This window comes from Acomys minous (assembly GCF_964271855.1).
Source record: "Acomys minous genome assembly, chromosome: 12".
Taxonomy (NCBI): Eukaryota; Metazoa; Chordata; class Mammalia; order Rodentia; family Muridae; genus Acomys; species Acomys minous.
Genome location: NC_140493.1, coordinates 5,193,632 through 5,214,299, shown reverse-complemented (window position 1 = coordinate 5,214,299; position 20,668 = coordinate 5,193,632). Strand labels below are relative to the sequence as shown.

The 20,668-nt window shown below is 46.2% G+C and overlaps 2 protein-coding genes across 2 annotated transcripts; both read right to left on the bottom strand.

Moving 5' to 3' along the window:
• Positions 1-2,408: 2,408 nt before the first annotated feature.
• LOC311579033 (olfactory receptor 10AD1-like) lies at positions 2,409-5,319 on the bottom strand (the record flags this gene model as incomplete). The annotated part of the gene is made up of 2 exons (XM_084749240.1): positions 5,295-5,319; positions 2,409-3,375 (listed from the first exon to the last, which is right to left on the bottom strand). Exons 1-2 carry the CDS (start codon positions 5,297-5,299, stop codon positions 2,409-2,411), a joined length of 972 nt encoding a protein of 323 aa, XP_084605366.1. The 5' UTR covers positions 5,300-5,319.
• A 14,081-nt stretch (positions 5,320-19,400) lies between these two features.
• On the bottom strand, positions 19,401-20,287 carry LOC311579769 (olfactory receptor 10AD1-like; the record flags this gene model as incomplete). The annotated part of the gene is made up of 1 exon (XM_084750613.1): positions 19,401-20,287. Exon 1 carries the CDS (start codon positions 20,232-20,234, stop codon positions 19,401-19,403), a length of 834 nt encoding a protein of 277 aa, XP_084606739.1. The 5' UTR covers positions 20,235-20,287.
• Positions 20,288-20,668: the final 381 nt, after the last annotated feature.

Here is a 20,668-nt window from a genome sequence, read left to right as displayed (position 1 = left end):
TTCATACATATATGTGCACATATTGGCATACCACATAATTAAGAATAATAAAAATCTTTTTCATTAGTTCATTTATTTTACATCCCAATCCCAGCTTCCCCTCCCAACTCTTCACCCAGCCCCTCCCTCACATCTCCCCTCCCCGCCCCTGTCCCACTCTCCTCAGAGAAGGGGAGGCCTCCCATGGATATCAGCCTGCCTTGGCATATCAAGTTGAGGTAGAACTAGGCACATCTTCTCCTATTGAGACTAATCAAGGCAGCTCAGTTGAAGAAAAGGGATTCAAAGGCAGCAACAGAGTCAGAGACAACCCCCACGCCAGTTATTAGGGGCCCCGCATGAAGACTGAGCTGTACATCTATTACCTATGTGTAGAGGGCCTACGTCCATCCCATGCTTGCTCTTTGCCTGGTGGTTCAGTCTCTTTGGGTCTCTATGGGCCAACGTTAGTTGATTCTGTAGATTTTCTTGTGGTGTCCTTGATCTCTTTGACACCTTCAGTCCTTCCTCCTCATCTTCCATAAGATCCCCTGAGCTCTGCCAAATGTTTGGCTGTGGGCCTCTGCGTCTGTTTCCATCAGTTCCTGGGCGAAGCCTCTCAGAGGACACTGATGCTAGACACCTGTCTGCAATTATAGCAGCGCGTCATTAATAGTGTCAGGGGCGGGCTCTCTCTCATGGCATAGGTCTCAAATTGGACCAGTCTTGATTGGCTATTCCTTTGATTTCTGCTCCATCTTTATTCCTGCACATCTTGTAAGCAGGATAGATTGTGGGTTGAAGGTTTTTGTGCCTGGTTATAGGTGGTGGCCGTTTCAGGGTCTGTATTCCCTGTTGCTGTGAGACTTAGCAATAAAGTCACCCTCATTGATTCCTGGGAGTTTCCCTTGTCCTAGGCATCTAACTTGTCCCAGAGATGCCTCTTCACACCTAAAAGTATTTTTGTTTTAATTAGAGAAATAAAATAAAGAACTTAAAGATGCACGTTAAGGTTGTTGTAAAAAAAACAAGAACAAACTGAAACCAAAAGCAGAAGATGTGAAGAAATTACTAAGGACAAGAAAGAAGTTAACAAAATGGAAGTGAACATACAACACACACACACACACACACATGCATGTGCACACACATACACACTACAAAGAGTCAATAACATAAAGGAGAGGTTCTTCAAAAGGATAAGCAAGATTGACAAGCCTTTAGCTGAACTAACCAAAAGAGAGAGAGAGAGAGAGAGAGAGAGAGAGAGAGAGAGAAGACCAAATTTAAAAAAAAAAAATAGAGATAAGGGAGGGAGACTATGGCAGGAACCAACAAAATTGGAAAATCACGAGGAATGGCTGTACACTCAAGCAATGCCAGCACCTGGGAGTTCAGTCTAAAGGGATCAAGACTTGAAGACCCTGCCTCAAAAAAGAAAAAAGATGTTTAAAACATTTGTAAATATGAGCGTACGACAGAAGATTCCCATCCTTTCAGTACACACACACACACACACACACACACACACACACACACACACACACAGTGCTGCTCCCCAGACATGATCTGATTGTCTTTTTCAATGACGTCTCCTCAGAAAGCATCTCCATCATGTGTGAACTAAGTCCTTCGCATTGCACTTCTGCCTCCAAGAGTGGAAGTGTGGTACTGAGGCGTAGGGGACACAGAGGTCATCGGCTTGCAGACGTACACTAGGGGAACCTGGGAGTTACGTACGCAGGGCTGTTCCTTCAAAGGAAGGGACCCAAAACGTGTTTTCCAACCAGAAGGCTGGAGTGGGCATGCTTTCTGGCCTGGAGACCTTTGTGCGAACCGTGTGGCCGGGGCCTTCCTGACCCAGGACCCCTCCTCCAGACTCTTGGAGTAAACGTGCTTTTCTCAGTCAGTCTATGGAATCTGCCTTTATGGATGATGAGTGCTCACATCTGAGCTGTATGCAGCCTACTTTGTTCCTCAACGAGATTTAGGTATGCTTTCTTACACATACAAGGTGGAGTTATCCATCACAAGAACAGGTCTCAACAGATTGTGCTGTGTTTAAATACACTGAAATTAAATTAAATTAAATTAAAAAAAAAACAAACCACAAAAACCTCAGACACCTGAAGTGTGGACCAGCATTGGCTACTGACTCGTGTTATGCTGAAGTGCCGGTTTGCCTCCCTGACAAGTCTCTCTGCTGCCCGTGAAGGCGGAAGAGACCGCCCCCACCCCCCACCCCCCAATCACAGAAGATCCATCTGTGAAAGTCAATTAGAGATATGAGATATGGACACAAAAGAAACTACCAGTGATAAGATGGCTGCGGATGCTCCTTCCTGGAATCTGACAGAGATGCTGAGGCCCAGGAAAGGAGTTAACTTTCCACTCCTGTGGAGAGAACTTCTTCCCTGTGGTGCGTCCTCTTAGACAGACTCTGCCTGAGCCAGATTCCCTCTCCCTAGGGCCCTCCCCATGGCCCCCTTCATCTCCTTGTTGCGGAAGCTGTAGATGACTGGGTTACACATGGGGGTGATGATCGTGTAGAGGAGGGAGAAGGGCTTGTCTTTGTCAGGCCCGTGTGTACTGCGGGGATTCATGTAAGAGAACATGGCTGAGGTGTAGAAAAAGATGACCACAGTCAGGTGGGAGGCACAGGTGGAGAATGTCTTCCCTCTGCCCGAGGAGGAGGCTCTGCCGAGGATGGAGGCCAGGATGCGGGCATAGGAGGTGACGATGAGCACCATGGGACTGAGCAGCACCACAATGGCATCAAGAAAGATCAACTTCATGCTGAACTTGGCATCCCCACAGGAGAGGGCAATCACTATGGGGGCCTCACAGAAAAAGTTTTCTATGTGGTTGTCTCTGCAGAAGGGATTTCTGAATGATAGATACTCAAGGAAGATGCCGTTGACCATCCCAAAGATCCAGGAAGTAACCACCAGCCTGACACACACCTGCTGGCTCATGATCTGGGCATAGTTGAGTGGGTGGCAGATTGCAGCATAGCGATCATAGGCCATAAAGGCCAAGAGGATGCATTCGGTCACTCCAACAAAGAAGACCAAGTACATCTGTGTCATGCAAGAGACAAAGGAGACAGTGTGGTTCTTGGTCACCAGATGGATCAACATCTGTGGGATGGTGGTGGTGATGAAGCAGATGTCCAGGAAGGACAAGTGTCCAAGGAAGAAGTACATGGGGCTGTTGAGCCTGGGGTCAGTCCAGGTGATGAAGATGATGAGGCCATTCATGGCCATGGCGAGGCTGTAGAGAGCCAGGAACAGCGTGAAGAGCAGTGCCCGAGTGGAAGGGGAGCTGTGCTCAAAGCCCACGAGGACGAAGTCTGTCACTATGCTGCTGCTGTTCCTCAGGTCAGCTGTCTGGGGCCTGTTTGAGGAGGAGGGCAGGGAGAGCACAAAGGACACAGTTGTGTGGAAGGTCAGATGCTCGCCTGGACCCTGACACCCAGCAAGAGGCTGTCCCCAGGTGGTAGTAGAAGTTTTGGAACTTAGTTATCTCTGGTAAATCTGTGTAGTGGTGGCATAGTAGTGCAATGCCAGGATCACCATAGGCTCTATACATAGATTCTAATTTTAGAAGTTGAGGAAGTGATGGTTTCCCTTTACTCTGGATGGATTGGATGCTCTATGAAGTAGTGTGTGTGTGTGTGTGTGTGTGTGTGTGTGTGTGTGTTCCAGAGCCTTCACCATGAAAGGACTACTTATGGCTGCATGCATTCAGGGGAAGAGGATAAAAGAGCTATGTCTGGGACTCATGTCAGATGAGGGAAGTTTCAAGATGCAGAGGAATGGAGTGAGTGATGGTCATGGTGACAAGTTTGTTAAATAAAGGCCATTGGCATGAAGCACAGGAGAAAGTGCTGTCTAGAAAAGTACATTCCGTCTTCACATACTTAATTTAAGAGGATAGATGTCTTGAGATTTCAAAGTATAGGAGTCAGATCACTCGGGTGACAGAGCCTGGCAGTCATTCCTAGATCACTCTAGAGATTCACACTGTCCCAGCCAGACTCCCTCAGAGGCATTCGACCACTGTGCTGTGCACAGGAATGGGGGTCTGGTTGGAGGGATTCCTTAGTACTGGCACCTGTGCTTTCCAGTCTGTTTTGCATACCATTGGGCAGAAAGACTCTCGGGGAGAAGGGAGGCCTATGGGAAAGCAGCTGGGAGGAGGGGAAAATGTGGTTGGGATGTATTGTTTGAGAGAATAATCTAACTTCAATTAAAAAAAAAATCCAACCACATGGTTGAGAATGGGGAATGGATGAGCGAGGCTCATAGATGCCAGCCTTTCTGGAACTTGGCCTGCAAAGTACCGGAGGCCCTGTGAGTGCACAGTGTTCATTTTATATCATTAAAGGGTTAGTGTTCACTATTATTACACTCTTTCCTGTAACATTTGGGAAACCACTACATTCAAATTAAACCTCTTTCGCTCTCATCTTGTTTGGAGTTAACGTGAATGTGGTCTGTTCCACCTGCAGATGCCTTAGACGGCCAGGCTTGCCTGCCAAACTCCATGTTCTTCAGCACCGCCCTTCAGATTTCCCTCTTCTATTCTCTTTTTGGTGTACCCTCATTTCGCCTTCTACGTGAGCCCCTTTTTAGATTTCCAACTCCTACTAGATCTTACCTCTTTCTCTCTCCCAACTTTCCCATCTTTACTGGTTATCAGCCAGATAGCTAAGTCGAACTGAACTCTCTAATCTTTCAGGATCTCATATTTCCTTTCTGCTATATGAAGGCTACACAACCCTGTTGGGGCCACTCCTTACAGGATTAAATTCCCTTTAAGTGAGATGTCTTGGTTGGTCAAGGCATCAACTGGGCCTACTCCTATCATCTTCACATTAGAGACTTCTGGTATCTGGGACTACTCTTGTGGTCTGCAAAGAGAAGGGAATGGAAAAGAAAGGGAAGGGAAAGGAGGGGAGGGGAAAGAAAAAATAGGGAAGGGAAAGGAAAGGAAAGGAAAGCATAGGGCATAGTCTAATATGGGTCCATAATCCTTCACTCAGTAGAAACATTGAGACCAAGTTAATGTTTGGACAATGTAAGTCAGCAAAGAATACAAACCGTAGAATCCTTAGACTTGGCCAAGAAGAAGTTGGAATTTAACTCAGGGACTTCCTAAGTGCCACGAAAGGACAATACTTGCCTGTAGTTCCCTGAGCAGATAATATTCTGTGCTTGCCAGCATCCAGTGCCTTGTTGGGTACCACTAGCAGCTGGCCAGTCAGGCATCTGTGGACATACATGGGATTCTGTAAAGCAAAGCACACCTACCTCATCCCGTGGCTCTGCTGCTCATGCTATGTCACTGAATGCCGGTTCCCAGTAACCGAGATGGCATGGTGTTTGAGGAAGAGCTGCTCCAGGAAGGGTGGTCTGAGCTGGACGGCCACTCTGGAAGACAGTGGTATCTTTTGAGCTTTTTGTTCTTTGACAGTTGTTGACATCTATGCTTCTACAGACAAAACCAATACTGGCACATTACATGTGTACAGCACCTTATGGTGTGGGTGAGAGCTCTCTGCCTCATGCTGTCATTTGGTAATGAAACTCTTACCTTGTCACCTGCCACTCAGATTGTACATTTTTGACCTTTTTGCCTCTTTAAAGTTTTCATGTCCACATTTGCCTTAAAAATGACATGGTCTTTTGTTAATTAAAAAAATACAAAAAAAAAAAAAAAGGAAATGTTGATTCTCTTTAGCTTTATCTAAATCCACAACATTCTTCTGCAAAGACAAAATAAACAAACAAAACAAAAACAACCTTACTCGCTGGGTGTAGTGATACCACTGTTAGTCCCAGCACTTGGGAGGCAGAGGCAGGTGGATCTCTGTGAGCTCCAGGTCAGCCTGGTCTACAGAATGAGTTCCAGGACAGCCAGGGCTGTTACACAGAGAAACCCAGTCTCAAAAAACAAAACAAAACAAAATTAGTAGCCTCACTATAAAGGAAATTACTTTTGATAATGTATGATAGCTATGTCCTCTTCAATTTTTTTTTTTTTTTTTTTTGGTGCGGGAGGTTTGGAGACAGGGTTTCTCTGTGTAGCCCTGGCTGTCCTCAAACTCACTTTGTAGACCAGGCTGGTCTCAAACTCACAGAGATCCTCCTACCTTTGCCTCCTGAGGGTTGGGATCAGAGGCATGTGTCACCACCACCCAGTGTCTCTTCAACTAATCTTAATGTCTGAAATGTAATTTGACTTGTTTGTCTTACCAGAAATGAAGTTATTTGAATTGATGCCATCTTTTGAAAGATATGCATGTAAACACCCCAATATACTTGTGATTTCTCCAGTCATCTGGAAGAGCATCATGATTGCCGAAACCGTACAGCGAAAACACACCATCTTCAACTCCACTGATCCTTATTTAAAGGCCAGAGAGTCTTTGAGCTCAGGTAAATTAGCAACAACTTTAAAAACAGTTGATGCATATCATGGCATTTGAGCCTCTATTTTATTACCTTAGTGAGGTAGTTCAAGCTCACTGGAAAGCCGGGGTAACTTCGCTTGCACAATGAAGTCATTCATGCACACTTTCCAGTAGCAAAGAGCAGAGGGTGAATTTTCCATAGAATCTTGTGTGGTCATAGTTGGTTTAACTGACCACACAATTCTGACACATTTCAGGACCATCTACAAGCAAAACAGAGACTCCTGCAGAAAGTCAAAGAGCCTCTAGAAAGAGCAGCTATTTGTACTGGGGGATCAGTTTTATGAGTATGGAGCACAGCCATCTTGATTCCCACCCCTTTGCTTATCCATAGGTACAATGAGTAGGAAAAGGAAATCTATCCATTGTTAGAGGTTGTATTAGTCAGGTTTCTCTAGAGGGAAATAACTGTTAAAATGACCTATACATATGATGGACTGACCTGTACATACATAAAGGGAATCTATTACAGTACTTTACAGGCTGTGGTCCGGCTACTCCGGTAGCTGTTCCCTGACAGAAAGTCCAAGAACCCAATAGCTGTTCATTGCCTGAGGCTGGACATCTTAGCTGGTCTTTTGTATATGACAGAGTCCTGGAGAAGTGGGCTCTAAGACCAATGAAGGAGTACCTCAGCATCAGGGTATGTGAACTTGTCACCCAGAATGAGAGCAAGCAGGCAGAAAGTAAAATTTTCTTTCTTCCATGTATATAGGCTGCCATGATGAGGTGTAACCCAGATTAAAGGCAGATCTTCCTATTTCAAATGATCAGACTTTTAAGGTGGGTCTTCATAACTCACATGATATGTATTTAAAAAAAAAACCCTCACAGGTGTGCCTAGCTGCTTGGGTTTTTAGTTAATTCCAGATGTGGTCAAGCGGACAACCAATAGCAACCATCACGCAGATCCTCATGCTGTTTTCCATGTGGCTGGAATTGTTATAATATAACACTCCTGCTCTGTGCCTGCCCTCCCATCACACCACCACAGGGGACAGGATTGCACTGTGTCCGTCTTGCCATCACACCACCAGACGGGACAGGATATACCTACCTAATTGGTTTTTGTAGAAAGAGAAACTCATCACTTGTTCATTTGATTTTTTTTCTGGTTCTCCTGGAGCATGGCTTTATGTAGGAAGTGGTTCTCAACCTGTGGGTCATGACCCCTTTGACAGTTGGACCACTCTTTCACGGGGGTCACCTAAGACCATTAGAAAACAGATATTTGCATTATGATTCATAACAGCAGCAAAATTACAGTTACAAAGTAGCAATGAAAATAGTTTTATGGTTGGGGGATGCCACAGCAGGAGAACTGTATTAAAGGGTCTCAGCATTAGTAAGGTTGACAACCATTGCCCCAGGGCACTCTCTGGTCCTATTTGAGAGGCTTGGTTGCCATCTAGAGCTACCAAGCTACCAATGAGTAGAGAACGAGGCTGCCTAACCCCAGGCTTCTGGGTAGAGACACACAGAGGATCTGTGATCACTGTTAAGTTAGCAACAATTTTCAAAGTAGTTCATACACACCATGGAAGGAAGCATCAGGACCTCTAACAGTGTCTAAACTTTTTATTTTTCTACCCATTAAGCCTGTGGTTAAGCAAGATTGCCGTGCTCCACTCACGTGACTGATCCCACTGCTCTTTAATGAGGCTCCTGCACCTTCCACAATCTGGATTACCAAAAGCACAGGGCTCATGAGTTAAGGGGAGGTCTCCGTAGATGGCCATGAGCTCAAAGAACAAAGTGTGATGCTGCAAACCAGACCTGTGGGGAAAATGTCTCATTGCAATGTCTGAACCAACGCTGGCTGAGCCATGTTGAACTGAATTTCCTTCTTGCCTCACACAGGCTGACACTCTGCTGGCCTTGGTGGTTGTAGAGACCCCCATAGGACTGGACACCTCATCCCACCACACAGAGAAGTCCAGGGAAGTTGTTTATTTGGCTCCCCACTGTTATGGGGGTGATGTTCTAGCTCTCATGAGTGGGGTGACTGCTTGACGAGCGCTTTCTCCTGGGGCTCTTAATAACCTAATGCTAAAAGTAGCTAGAACACTTTAGACTGCATTCCCCATCGACATGCACTCCAATTTTGCCTTCATGGTTAAAAGGAGAAATGACCTAAGGACATCAGGAACCGAACAGGGATGGAGCGAATAAATTCAGTAGCAGGCTTGTAACAATCAGAAAATGACTTGGTTCTTACTCACCATAAAGGTGACCTTTCAGGCCTTAAGTGTAATAGAAACACTCAGGCATTGAGAGTCCTCGGCTAAATATAGATAATTATAAGTTGTGCAATGTTATATACTCAAGCAATTTAGATGGTTAAAGTGACTCCTTTGTGAGAAAGATGATAGATTGTTATTTATTCTATTAGAATAATAGATTATTATTCTATTAATGATAGAAGTGGGCAAAGGATGTGAATGGGCATTTCTCAAGATAGACAAATAGCCAATAGGTGTAGGGAGAAAACTACAACTAATGATCAGGGAAATGCAAATTAAAGCCATATGAGATATGAACTCATACTAATTAGAGCAGTTGTTATCAGAAAAAAGAAAGATAAGTGTTGACAAGGGTGTGGAGAGAAAGCCCGTTCTTGTACACTGTTGGTGGAAATATGAGTCCAGCTGTTATATAAAACATGGCATATTCCCTAGCAAGTTTGATTGATACCATCCACATTACAGGGAATTCAGCTCCAGCTGATATCGTCCCTAGGGCTGTTAATCATCATTGTCACCTACATCAAAGCCTGTCTCCAATCTCAGCACATGGGAAGCAGAGACAGGCAGATCTCTGTGAGTTCGAGGCCAGCCTAGTCTACAAAGTGAGTCCAGGGCAGCCAAGGCTACACAGAGAAACCCTATCTTGAAAAACTGAAAAAAAAAAAAAGCCTGTCGCCAACTACCAAGGACCTCTTGACTTCTAGCCAAGCCATGGCCCAGGCTTCAGTCTCCTGCAGGCCCCTCTTCCCTCCACAGTGTGGCTCAAGCATTTCATGGTTATTTCGCCCTGGACCACAGCAACGACACTGTTATCCCTTCTCATCTTCCCAAGTGGTGCCAGAAGAAAAGAGAACTGGCCCTTGCCAGGGACTCGATCTTGTGAGTTTGTCAGGGGATAAACGTAGAGACAGGGAAGCCGGAAGTAGAGGGCCGAAAGCACAAAGCAAAATCTCTTCTCACTAACACTCAGTCCCTAGCAGCTTGGCACGTGACCCGGAGAATTACAATGCCCTACGATAAAAGCCTAGTGACCACTGGCACCTCACCCCAACGGCCAGTCCTAGGAAGGACAAAGGATGCTTTAAAATGTGCTTCTAACAAGCTAGTGAGCTTCCGCCCTCTCAGCTGTCCAACTGGAGCTGACACATACAGATCAAGAAGCCAGGAGACTTAAGTGCTATAAAGGGAGCTCATTTCTCAGCAGAGCCGATTTCCTCCCATGTCTCCCTTCATCCCCACCTCTATCTCCCTCCCCCTTTCTCCTCTTTCCCTCCTTCTCTGAGAAACTTTCCATTGTTTTTGTCTATATTGTCTATTCTTTATTAAAATGCTTATATGAATTTTTGTCTGGTAAATGTTTTTACCCATAAGCCCTGGGCTCATCGTTAGAGACACAGCACACTCACCCTGCTCCTTCCCCGATATATTTAAGAACCTTTTCCTTTTGCTTGGCTCCTAAAGCACCCCCGCCATCCGCTTTCCCGAGACACACAACAACAACAACAGCAACAACAACAGCAACATAACATGGGGCAACGCTCTTTGCCACAACATTTAAGAGAGGGCTGTCCATGAGTCACTTCTCAGCCTCTGTTTCCCAAGGAAAAGGAAAAGGAAAAGCCAAATGGAAAAGCAGAGACACAAAGAGAGAAAAGATGGAAAAGATGGCAGAGAGAGGAAGGGTACTCACCAAGCCAGCGGTTCCCAGCCTGTGGAGCATGACCATTGGAAAACACAGCCGTGAAGCATGACCATCGGAAAACACAGTCGTGAAGCGTGACCATCGGAAAACACAGCCATGAAGCGTGACCATCGGAAAACACAGCCATGAAGCGTGGCCATCGGAAAACACACGGTTACAAAGGTCTTAGGAACCGAAACACCACTCAGTAGCAAATTCACAGTTCTGAAGTAGCACTGAGAATCAGTTTATGCTTGGGAGTTCCTAAGTTCCCGAGACCATCAGAACTATGTGTTTTCCCACAGTCGCGACCCACAGGCTGAGAACCACTACACCAAACAGTACAGAAAGACAAGGAGGAGAAGAACAGTGGATTAAATGGATTAAAACACAGTGATAAATGAAACCAAGCCTATATTGAACCTCGTAGCTTCATTCCTATTGGCTAGCTTTCGTAGTTCTGGGAGGTGCTATGCGTACTACAGAGGAGAAACGCTATCGTCAGCTGTCCCCAGCTGTGACCTCTGAGAGCTACAACAATGACTGGTCCGACATGACATGGTATAATAGTTGCATTAATTTCATGAACGTATCTAACCACTTTCTGCTTTGATAAGGTGCACTTCACAAGTTGAAACCCATACCTGTCACTGTTACTGTGGTCAAGAACTTGTAGCTAGCCAGGTCACAAAGCACAAAGAATAAGCCCTTACTACTCTGTTGAATGGGCATAAAATTCACCAGACTACTAATGATTTATTGTTAAACCCATAGACAATGTACTTCTTAACCCTCATCAGAGAAGTTTCTTTTTTGCAGGAAATGGCAAATAATACAGAGACTTAGAGCTGGTCAAGGTGCTGAGATGAGAGACTGAAGAATGCTTAGCCCTAAAGCAACATATTTTAAAAAACAAATCAAACCCCTTCTCCCAAAGTTCAGGAATCATTGTGGAAGAGGGGGCAGTAAGATCCTAAAAGCCAGGGGTGGGTGGCGGACGACTACAAGGACACAGTGTCCTCTGGCACATCAGGATAGATGTACAAATGAACCATAGCAATAGTTGGTTCTATGCACACACAGGACCTTGGTGTCCTCAAGGCAGACAAAACCCCTTCATGGAGGGGTTGGTGGGAATGATGTCCAACTGCTGGCAGAGGAAGTGACAGATGGGTGAGGAAGAGCCAGTTTTCTTTAAGGGTGTGGCCCCACACACCCTTACACGCCATGCACTCAAGAGTACAGACAGAATGAGTTATACTTGATGAGTTAATAAAAGCTGAGTGGACAGAGTTGGATGGATGGAGATGTTCCTGAGAGGAGCTAGAGGGGAGGAGATAACAGGACCAAAACATAAACAAAATTCTCAATGAGATCATACAGATGCCAAAGAAGAGATGTGTGAAAATAAGGAAAAGGTTAATACAGAGAAGCACACCGGGAGAGGCAGATTCCAAAAGCCTTCACCTACAGACAAGGACAAAGAAACGAGATAAGAGGCCCATCACGGGAGGAGCCCGGGAGGCTGGGCATGCTTGGCTAGTGATGTGGAAGCAAACCCAAGGAGTTGGGTCCCTCCACACGGTCTAGGAAGAAGAAAATGAGATGAGTTCTGTTTCAGCCAGGAGGGCAGGCGGGTAGGCTGAGAGGTCCTGATGGAAGTCTGTAGGAGGAACACAGAGGAAGAAGTGAACAGGAAAGCTCCAGGACAGCAGAGACTCAGACTCTAAAGAGGGAGAAACCAAGTAAGGCAGAGGTTAACAGAGCCAAAGCTGTGACCCCTCTCTCATGGCCACCATGTACAGAGCCCTGGGTGATGGAAATGCAGACAGTGTCTGAGAGACCCAGAGAATGCTTGGCTCTGGTGACAAGGTGAGAGACAAGGTCAGCGTCACAGCAGAAGGGACTTCATTCACTGACCTTGACCGTGGGGCTTGGGGCACGCTGATGAGGACATCGTCTGTGCTGGTCTTGGATGCAGAAGAGGCACACAGAGGCTCAGAGTGCGGGTGCAGGGCATTTGCTGCAGACTAGCTGTGCATTTATTGGCAGGGCGCTGGAGTTCCTCTCCCCACTGCCCTCCTTCCTGTCTCTCAGGTGTGTTTGCCTGAGCATGTGAGCCCTGTCCCTTCCCCAGGCAGACAGGAGCTTCCAGTTGGTTACTATGGCAGCCAACTGTTAGAAGTCCAACTATTTGTTCTTGAGGCCTGACCATTCCAAGTGTGCCCCTGGGGGATAGCTTTACTTGGACGTTCTAAGGCTCCCCTGTGAGGGCGTGCTCATGGCAAGTGACCGGGAGGGCCAGACATACTCCCAGGTTTTCTTGAGAAACTTGTGTCCTGCTATAGGCAGGGAACCTAGCAAATGTGAGCGTTGTAACCTCAGCATGAGGTCAGGGAACCCTATAACTCTTGTCCACTTACTCCCTAACTTAACTTGGAATTAATTTTTTTCCCTCAGACTTCCAAAGACTTAATTACCATCCCTGTTGCCGCCACCCAATCATTTTCTCACTTCATCATATACCACGTTCAACCCAACCACCAATGTGAGCTGAGCACCCACGCTGTGTCCGCTTCACGTAAGGTGGGTAAAAGCACAGACAGAGGATCTCCCCGCGGAGCAAGCATGTCCACAGGTTGATTTCTACAGAACCCTCTCGTCCTTCTCCCCCTTCTCCAGTATCACAAATCTCTTACTGGAAGCAGATTTATTCTCCAATTTAACCTACTCACCATTCTTCCAGAGTCTTGATGTCGACTGACTTAGCATTCTGCGTGACCTAGACCTTTCCCATTGACTCCCAGCTCCTGCAGACCTTGGGTTGCTACAGAGCTCATGTGTATGATGCTTGTGTTCTGACTCATTCCAAATGCGAGGGACTCTCTCTTCCCAGAATATCATCTACCAGCCTCTCACACTTTGGGTTTTCACTCAGTCTAATATTCTTAGGATATCTTGGCACCATATACCTCAATTTGCATATAAGGAACACACTCAAAACATAAAGAAATAGACTCTTGCCAGTATAAGATGTCTGATGCTTCTTCCTATAGTGTCCTGGTTGGTTTTGTTTGTTTGTTTTTGTCAACTTGATGTAATTTAGGGTTATCTGGGAAGAGGAGCTTCAGTTGAGAGAACACCACCATCCGACTGCCTGAAGGCAAGACTGTAGGGAATTTTGGTTTTGGGTTTTTGTTTGTTTGGGGTTTTTATTAATGATTAATATGAGAGGGCCCAGCCCTGTGTAGACAGTGCCCTCCCTTGGAAGGTGGTTCTGGAGTGTATAAGAAAGGAGACTGGGCAAGCCATGGGAACACGCCACGGGGAGCAAGGCAGTGAACAGCGTTCCTCCGTCTGCTTCAGGTTCTACTTTCAGGTTCCCGCCCTGCCTTTCGCTGACGGTGAAATGTAACCTGTAAGTCAATAAGCCCTTCCCTCCTCCAGTTGCTTTTGGCCATGGTGTTTTGTCACAGCAACAGAAAGCAAGCTAATACACACAGACACTCAACACCTCAGAGGCAAACGCTTCAGAGCTCTCTAAAACGTTCCAGAACGACTTGAGCTAAAAGATGTACCGACACAAGTAAGGAGTCGTGTCCGTTCATTTCACACATTTCTACGACTTCTGCAACATTTCACTCACAGAATTCCAACCCAACCACGCTGTAGGGTTCCAGCCGCTGCCCAAGATACCATTCTCCTAGGAAATACTCACGTAAGTAAGTTGTGGTTTTGTCTAAAAGATGCAATGTTGAAATGCCATTTCCTTTCTTGTGCTGTCTGTCAGCCTGTCTGTCTATGTGCTTTTGAGGCAGGGCCTCATGTAGCCAGCCTGGCCACACACTTGCACACTATATACTGCACGCACACACACACACACACACACACGCACACGCACACGGTCTCTACACAGTTTCGTTCATTTAGATTTTCTGGATGGTGCCATTTTATAATTTTGTACAAAGTTTTTTTTCTCTATAAAGAGTTCCCATCGTCATGTAAATTATTCTAATGTGCTTTACATTTTTCATATTATTTAAAAAGGCTGCCTGACATACTCAGCAAAACGCTGAGTGAATGGAAAAAGAGAACAGAATGGTTGCCAGAGTCCAGAGAGAGAAAAAGCGAGTGAGAGCTAGGGAAAGGCTGATGAACGGGCACGAGGATACACATAGCGAGGAGGAGGGATAAATGTTAGTGTCCCAGGCCAAGGCAGGACGAGCAAAGCCAGCAACATTGTGTTGTATATACCAAACTAGCCAAATGAGACATTTTAGAGTGATTAGGAAACGATAGACCTGCATGCTGGTAATATGATAGTTATAATAATTTGATCATTGCATAATAAATACATGTATCAAGTCATTACACAGTACTCCTTAAACAATATAATTACTGTCAGTCAAAAATAATAAAAATAGATCAGGTAGTGTGGGAGGACTGACCCCAAGGGCCTCAGAGTGACAGTGCTAGCCCCGCCCCTCGCTGGTTACAGCACTCAAGAGAGCGGGCCCTGCCCCTTGCCTGGGCAGCACAGTAGAGAGCTGGTTCTGGTTTGCAGGGGAAATGAGTGAACGGCTCTGAGAATGAATGCTGGAGAGGTAGTTCTTCCCTCACGGGCTGTGCAGAGGGCATAAGCAAGGGAGAGCTGGCCCTGCCCCTTGCCTGGGCAGCATGGGAGAGCCGGACTTGGTGGCGCAAGTCGGAGAGCTGGCACTGCTGCCCCCTGCTGGCAGTGGGCTACACTGAGTGAGGGAGAGACGCCCCACCCTACACTCCTCCCCACCTGTGGCAGGCAGGAGAGCTAGTCCAGGTGGCATGGGTGCAGGAGAGCTGGTGGGCTGAACAGCATAGCCACCACCCAGGCCCAGATCCAGGCCTTTGAGTTGGCCCACCTCAATGTCTACTCCATGTATACGACCTGGTGGAGCACACGAAGGGGCCCGTCCTGTAGACCCAAAGCCGCAGGATCTCCATGACACAGGGCAACAACGAGATCTCCAAGAGGATTCCCAGTGAGGATTCAGTATTGACGGTGTAGCAGAAGCCAGAGGCCTCGAACCAGACCAATGGCTCACTGCAATGAACATTTGCAAGTAAATCTGGATGAAAGGGTATGCTGCGTGACCCACTGCAACTTCCACAGCGAGGTGTCTTTTTTATTTTATTTTTTTAATGTTATTTTTGTTTTCTTCGGGGGTGGTTACAAGGGTAGAAGGCAGATATGGAGGGAAGGGGAGATGAGTGGGATTGGGGTGCATGATGTGAAAAATCACAAAGAATCAATTAAAAGTTTTTTAAAGAGAGGAAAACCCTATTGAGTGATGAATGCATCATCAAAAAAAAAATTAAGAAGGAATTTTAAAAAGAAATCCTAGAAAGAAATGAAAGTGGATTTATGGGCTGGAGCGATGCCTCAGAGGTTAAGAGCACTGTTTCCTTTCCCAAAGGTCCTGAGTTCAATTTCCAGCAATCACATGGTGGCTCACAACCATCTATAACGAGATCTGGTGCTCTCTTCTGGCCTGCAGGTGTACATGCTTTCAAAACACTGTATACATAATAAAATTTTTTTATTAATTTTTTTTAAAGAAAAAGAGAGTGGAGTTACAGCATATCAAAACCTACAGGATACAAAAGGCAGCCCTAAGAGGGATATTTATAACTACATTTGCACAGTGTAGCTTACATTGGAAAAAACAACAACAACAGAAAGATTGAAATAAATAATAAGGATGGACCGTGAGGCTTTGGAAAAACAAGAACAGATCAGACCCCAAAGCATGAGAAATTTTCTTCGGGTTTTGATTTTTTTGAGACAGAGTTTCTCTGTGTAACCCTGGCTTTTATGTAGACCAGGCTGGTCTCAAACTCAGAGATCTGCCTGCTACTTTCTCCTGAGTGCTGGGATTAAAGGTGTGCACCACCATGCTTAGTTTAAAATTGAATGCTTTAATGAACATTTCTCCCATTCCTGTTCTGCTCAGAGGGCCTTCCTTAAAAATTATAAGTAAGTATGAGTTTTTGGCAGAATGGATGATTTTTCTGCAGTAAAGTCGATTGTGTGTTCTTCATTTGTCTGTGATTTATTGTAACTTTTTTTATGCTAATTCAACTTTGAAACTCTGGGATAGCTGCATTTGGACCATAATATGTAAGTCTTATCTCTTGTAGCTACTTTTGCTGAATTTCCTCCTGAAGGGATATGGGTGGGGCAGCTCATAAGACTGAAAAGCCAAGGAAACTCACAAGGCACAAGAAGCTAATGGAATTTAGCAAATTCACAAGGCTCCACCCCAAGGTTGCAAGAACCTAAAGGAGAGGAGGGTCTCTTCCCCTGAGAGTTGGGTAAAGGGCTCATGGGCAGCAACAGCTTTCATGAATGGTTCCCTCATACTGGGGTGAGCTTTCTGGTGACATGCTGCCACAGGGTCACCCATGTTTCTGTCAGTAACCCCACTGCTTCACCACCTTGGATTTGGGTGGAATAATTTCTGTCGTCTGTTGTCCCTGCCCTCTCTGAGATGAACAGATGTTTGCTCACATCTCCCCAGGACGTCACAAAACATTCCTTAATACATATAGAATAGAATTCTTTTGTTTGTTTGTTTGCTTGTTTGTTTGTTGAGACAGGGCTTCTCTGTGTAGCCCTGGCTGTCTTAGACTCACTTTGTAGACCAGACTGGCCTTGAACCCACAGCAATCTGTCTGCCTCTGCCTCCTGAGTGCTGGGATTAAATTTTTCCCTAGGAACTTCACCACTATGTTCAGGAGGGGATTATTTTGGCATTTTCAAGTTTTGGTCTCAAAGTTACATAAACATCATCCCCAAAATTCAGATGGTCCCCTGTTTTCTACTATACTTGTGCGAGCCAGTTTCCCATCACTATAACAAAGTGCCCATGATAATTCACATTTACAGAGAAAAGGTTTATTTTGATTAGTTGTTTTGAAGCTTTTGGTTGATGATTTATTGGCTTCGTTTACCTAGGCCTGTGGTGATGCAGCAGGCTATTGCCAGACTGTGTAGCAGGAAAGTCCTCTTATATTGTCACCAGGAGGCAGAAGAAGGTAAGGAGGAGACTGAGGTCTCAACCCTATTGAAAAGCACAACCCCAATAGCTTACGACACTCCCAGCGGGCCCCAACCGTTCCATCATCTTTCTAGGGCAGTACCCTGGGGACCAAGCCCAACTTGGCTTCTCTTAAGTCACTGTGATTGACCACCTGACATCAACAACTTAAGGGTGGTTTATTCTGACTCATGGTTTCAGAGATTCTTCCTCATCCAAATGGAAGAAAATACGGTGATGCAGCAACTCCACCCGTGGCATTGGGAGCAAGAGACAGAAGCTGCCCTCTTGGTTGAGACCAGTGGAGTCCAAGATCCAAACCAGGGCGGAGTTTGCCCTTTAGAAACTCGGCCACAAGCTGGGGACCCATGGGGGAACAATCTAGCTAGAAACCATAACAAAGTCTTTAACATTTGGGCTGTTACAGACAGCTAAGATCCTAGCTATAGCAACACTCAAAATTAGGCTTTTTTCTTGATTATTTGGTGACATTACAATTATATGTTTGTCTCTATATTTATGGCAATATTTAAACTACAGATTTGCGCTTAAAGAACATTCATGTTTCCTATTTCTTCTTCTATCATGTACCACCTTAAGGGGGAAAGGAAAAGAGCAGAGACAGCTGTGACTCTGGGATGAAGGTTGCAGAATCTGGGTTATCAAAGGAGCCCAGTGTACGCACACCTTGTCTCTCTGTCCCCCTGCATCCTGCTGGCAACGGTCCTTAAGTAAACTCAACCAGACCTAAAAGGCAAGGAAGCTCACTGAGGTGGTTAATAAAGGCCCAGCTACCAAGATCCAGCTTTGGAGGAAAATGAGGGTATTAATCAGTTCAACGTATGTCCAGGATGGTGGTAAACACTCCAACTGCAGCCAGGTGCGGTAGCTCGGGCACGTAATGTCACTACCTAGGAAACGGGAGCAAAAAGATAAAAACAGCAAAGGTGCTAATGTGATTAGCTCTATTGTTGAATGCAGTGAGTGCCTCAGAGATCCCCTGGCCCTTTCGTGATGCAGATGGAGCTCCCTGATGACAACCACGAGCTGAGCTGGCGGGCTCCTGTCTTCAGGCTTTGAATCTAGTTCTATTCTCTTTCCCCCTCCTCAAGACTAATCTAGAATCCCGTGCCTCTTCTTGTTGGGTTTGCAAGGTGACAAGAGGCCGCTGGTTAGTTCCCTCTTTTCCTCTATACACATAAAGAGTTTGTGGTCAGCCACACAGGGACGGCACTCGGCATCCCCCATCCAATATTTCTCCAACCCGCTGCATCCACACTTGAGCTTTCAAACCATCATCCTCCCTAAGCAAAAGCTCTCCAAATCATTTCGGTGTTCACATTTGTGGCACTATTAGGAGGTGTGGCCTTGTTGGAGTAGGTGTGGTTTGGGCGGGTCTTGAGGTCTCAGATCCTCAGGGCAGCTCCTATTCTGCTGTCTGCGTGCCCATCTGGATTTAGAACCCTCGGCTCCTAGTCCAGCACCATCCCTGCTTGCATGACACAATGCCTCCAGTCACAATGATAATGGGTGAAACCTCTGAAACTGTAAGCCAGCCCTGATGAAATGATTCCCTTTATATGAGTTGCTGAGGTCGTGGTGTCTCTTTACAGCAAGAGAAACCCTAACTAAGACAGTGCTAACTGCTCCATCTTGAGACAGCATTGCCTGACTTGATTAACGACATAACCCCTATTGCATTGCATTTGTCTCCCATCATGAAAGCAGATTCCCAAGAGAAACCAGAGAGGCTCAGTCTATGATGGAAGTCAACTCAACACACGAGCCTTAGACATCAGGAGTGATTGCTTCAACGTCTGAGTCTGGTGTCAAGGAAGATATGAATGTCTTTCTTGAAGCGCTCTGGCACTGGGGAGTAATGCTGGAAAGGGGGTAAGCTTCTATTTCCAGTAGATTGACCTCCTCCAGAGAACTTCAGGCTAGACAACAGCCTGAGCCAGATTCCCTCTCCCTAGGGCCCTCCCCATGGCCCCCTTCATCTCCTTGTTGCGGAAGCTGTAGATGACTGGGTTACACATGGGGGTGATGATCGTGTAGAGGAGGGAGAAGGGCTTGTCTTTGTCAGGCCCGTGTGTACTGCGGGGATTCATGTAAGAGAACATGGCTGAGGTGTAGAAAAAGATGACCACAGTCAGGTGGGAGGCACAGGTGGAGAACGTCTTCCCTCTGCCCGAGGAGGAGGCTCTGCCGAGGATGGAGGCCAGGATGCGGGCATAGGAGGTGACAATGAGCACCATGGGACTGAGCAGCACCACAATGGCATCAAGAAAGATCACCTTCAGACTGAACTTGGCGTCCCCACAGGAGAGGTTAATCACTATGGGGGCCTCACAGAAAAAGTTTTCTATGTGGTTTTCTCTGCAGAATGGACCTCGAAATGTCATGTAGTCGAGAAGGATGCCGTTGACCATCCCAAAGATCCAGGAAGTAACCACCAGCCTGACACACACCTGCCGACTTATGATCTGGGCATAGTTGAGTGGGTGGCAGATCGCAACATAGCGATCATAGGCCATAAAGGCCAAGAGGATGCACTCAGCCACACCCACACCAAAAACCAGATACATCTGAGTCAAGCAGGAGGCAAAGGAGACAGTGTGGTTCTTGGTCACCAGATGGATCAACATCTGTGGGATGGTGGTGGTGATGAAGCAGATGTCCAGGAAGGACAAGTGTCCAAGGAAGAAGTACATGGGGCTGTTGAGTCTGGGGTCAGTCCAGGTGATGAAGATGATGAGGCCATTCATGGCCATGGCGAGGCTGTAGAGAGCCAAGAACAGCGTGAAGAGCAGTGCCTGAGTGGAAGGGGAGCTGTGCTCAAAGCCCACGAGGATGAACTCTGTCACTGTGCTGCTGTTCCTCAGGTCCACCTTTTGTAGTTTGCTTCAAGAAAGAAGAAAGGAAGGAGAGGTGAGTGACCAGTGTGTAGGAATGTCCCACTTTGCTTCTCTGTTTGTGTGATAGAACACTGACTAAGAATAACTTGTGGAGGCAAAGGTTTATTTTAGCTTATAAGTTATAGTCCATCATTGGAGGAAACCAAGGTGGGAACTCCAGGCAGGAACCTGTAGGCAGGAACTGAGGCAGAGACCATGGAGGAACGCTGCTTACTGGCTTTCTCTCCTTGGCTTTGTTCAGCAACCTCCCTTTTAAAATACAGTCCAAGCACACCCTCCCAAACAAGGCA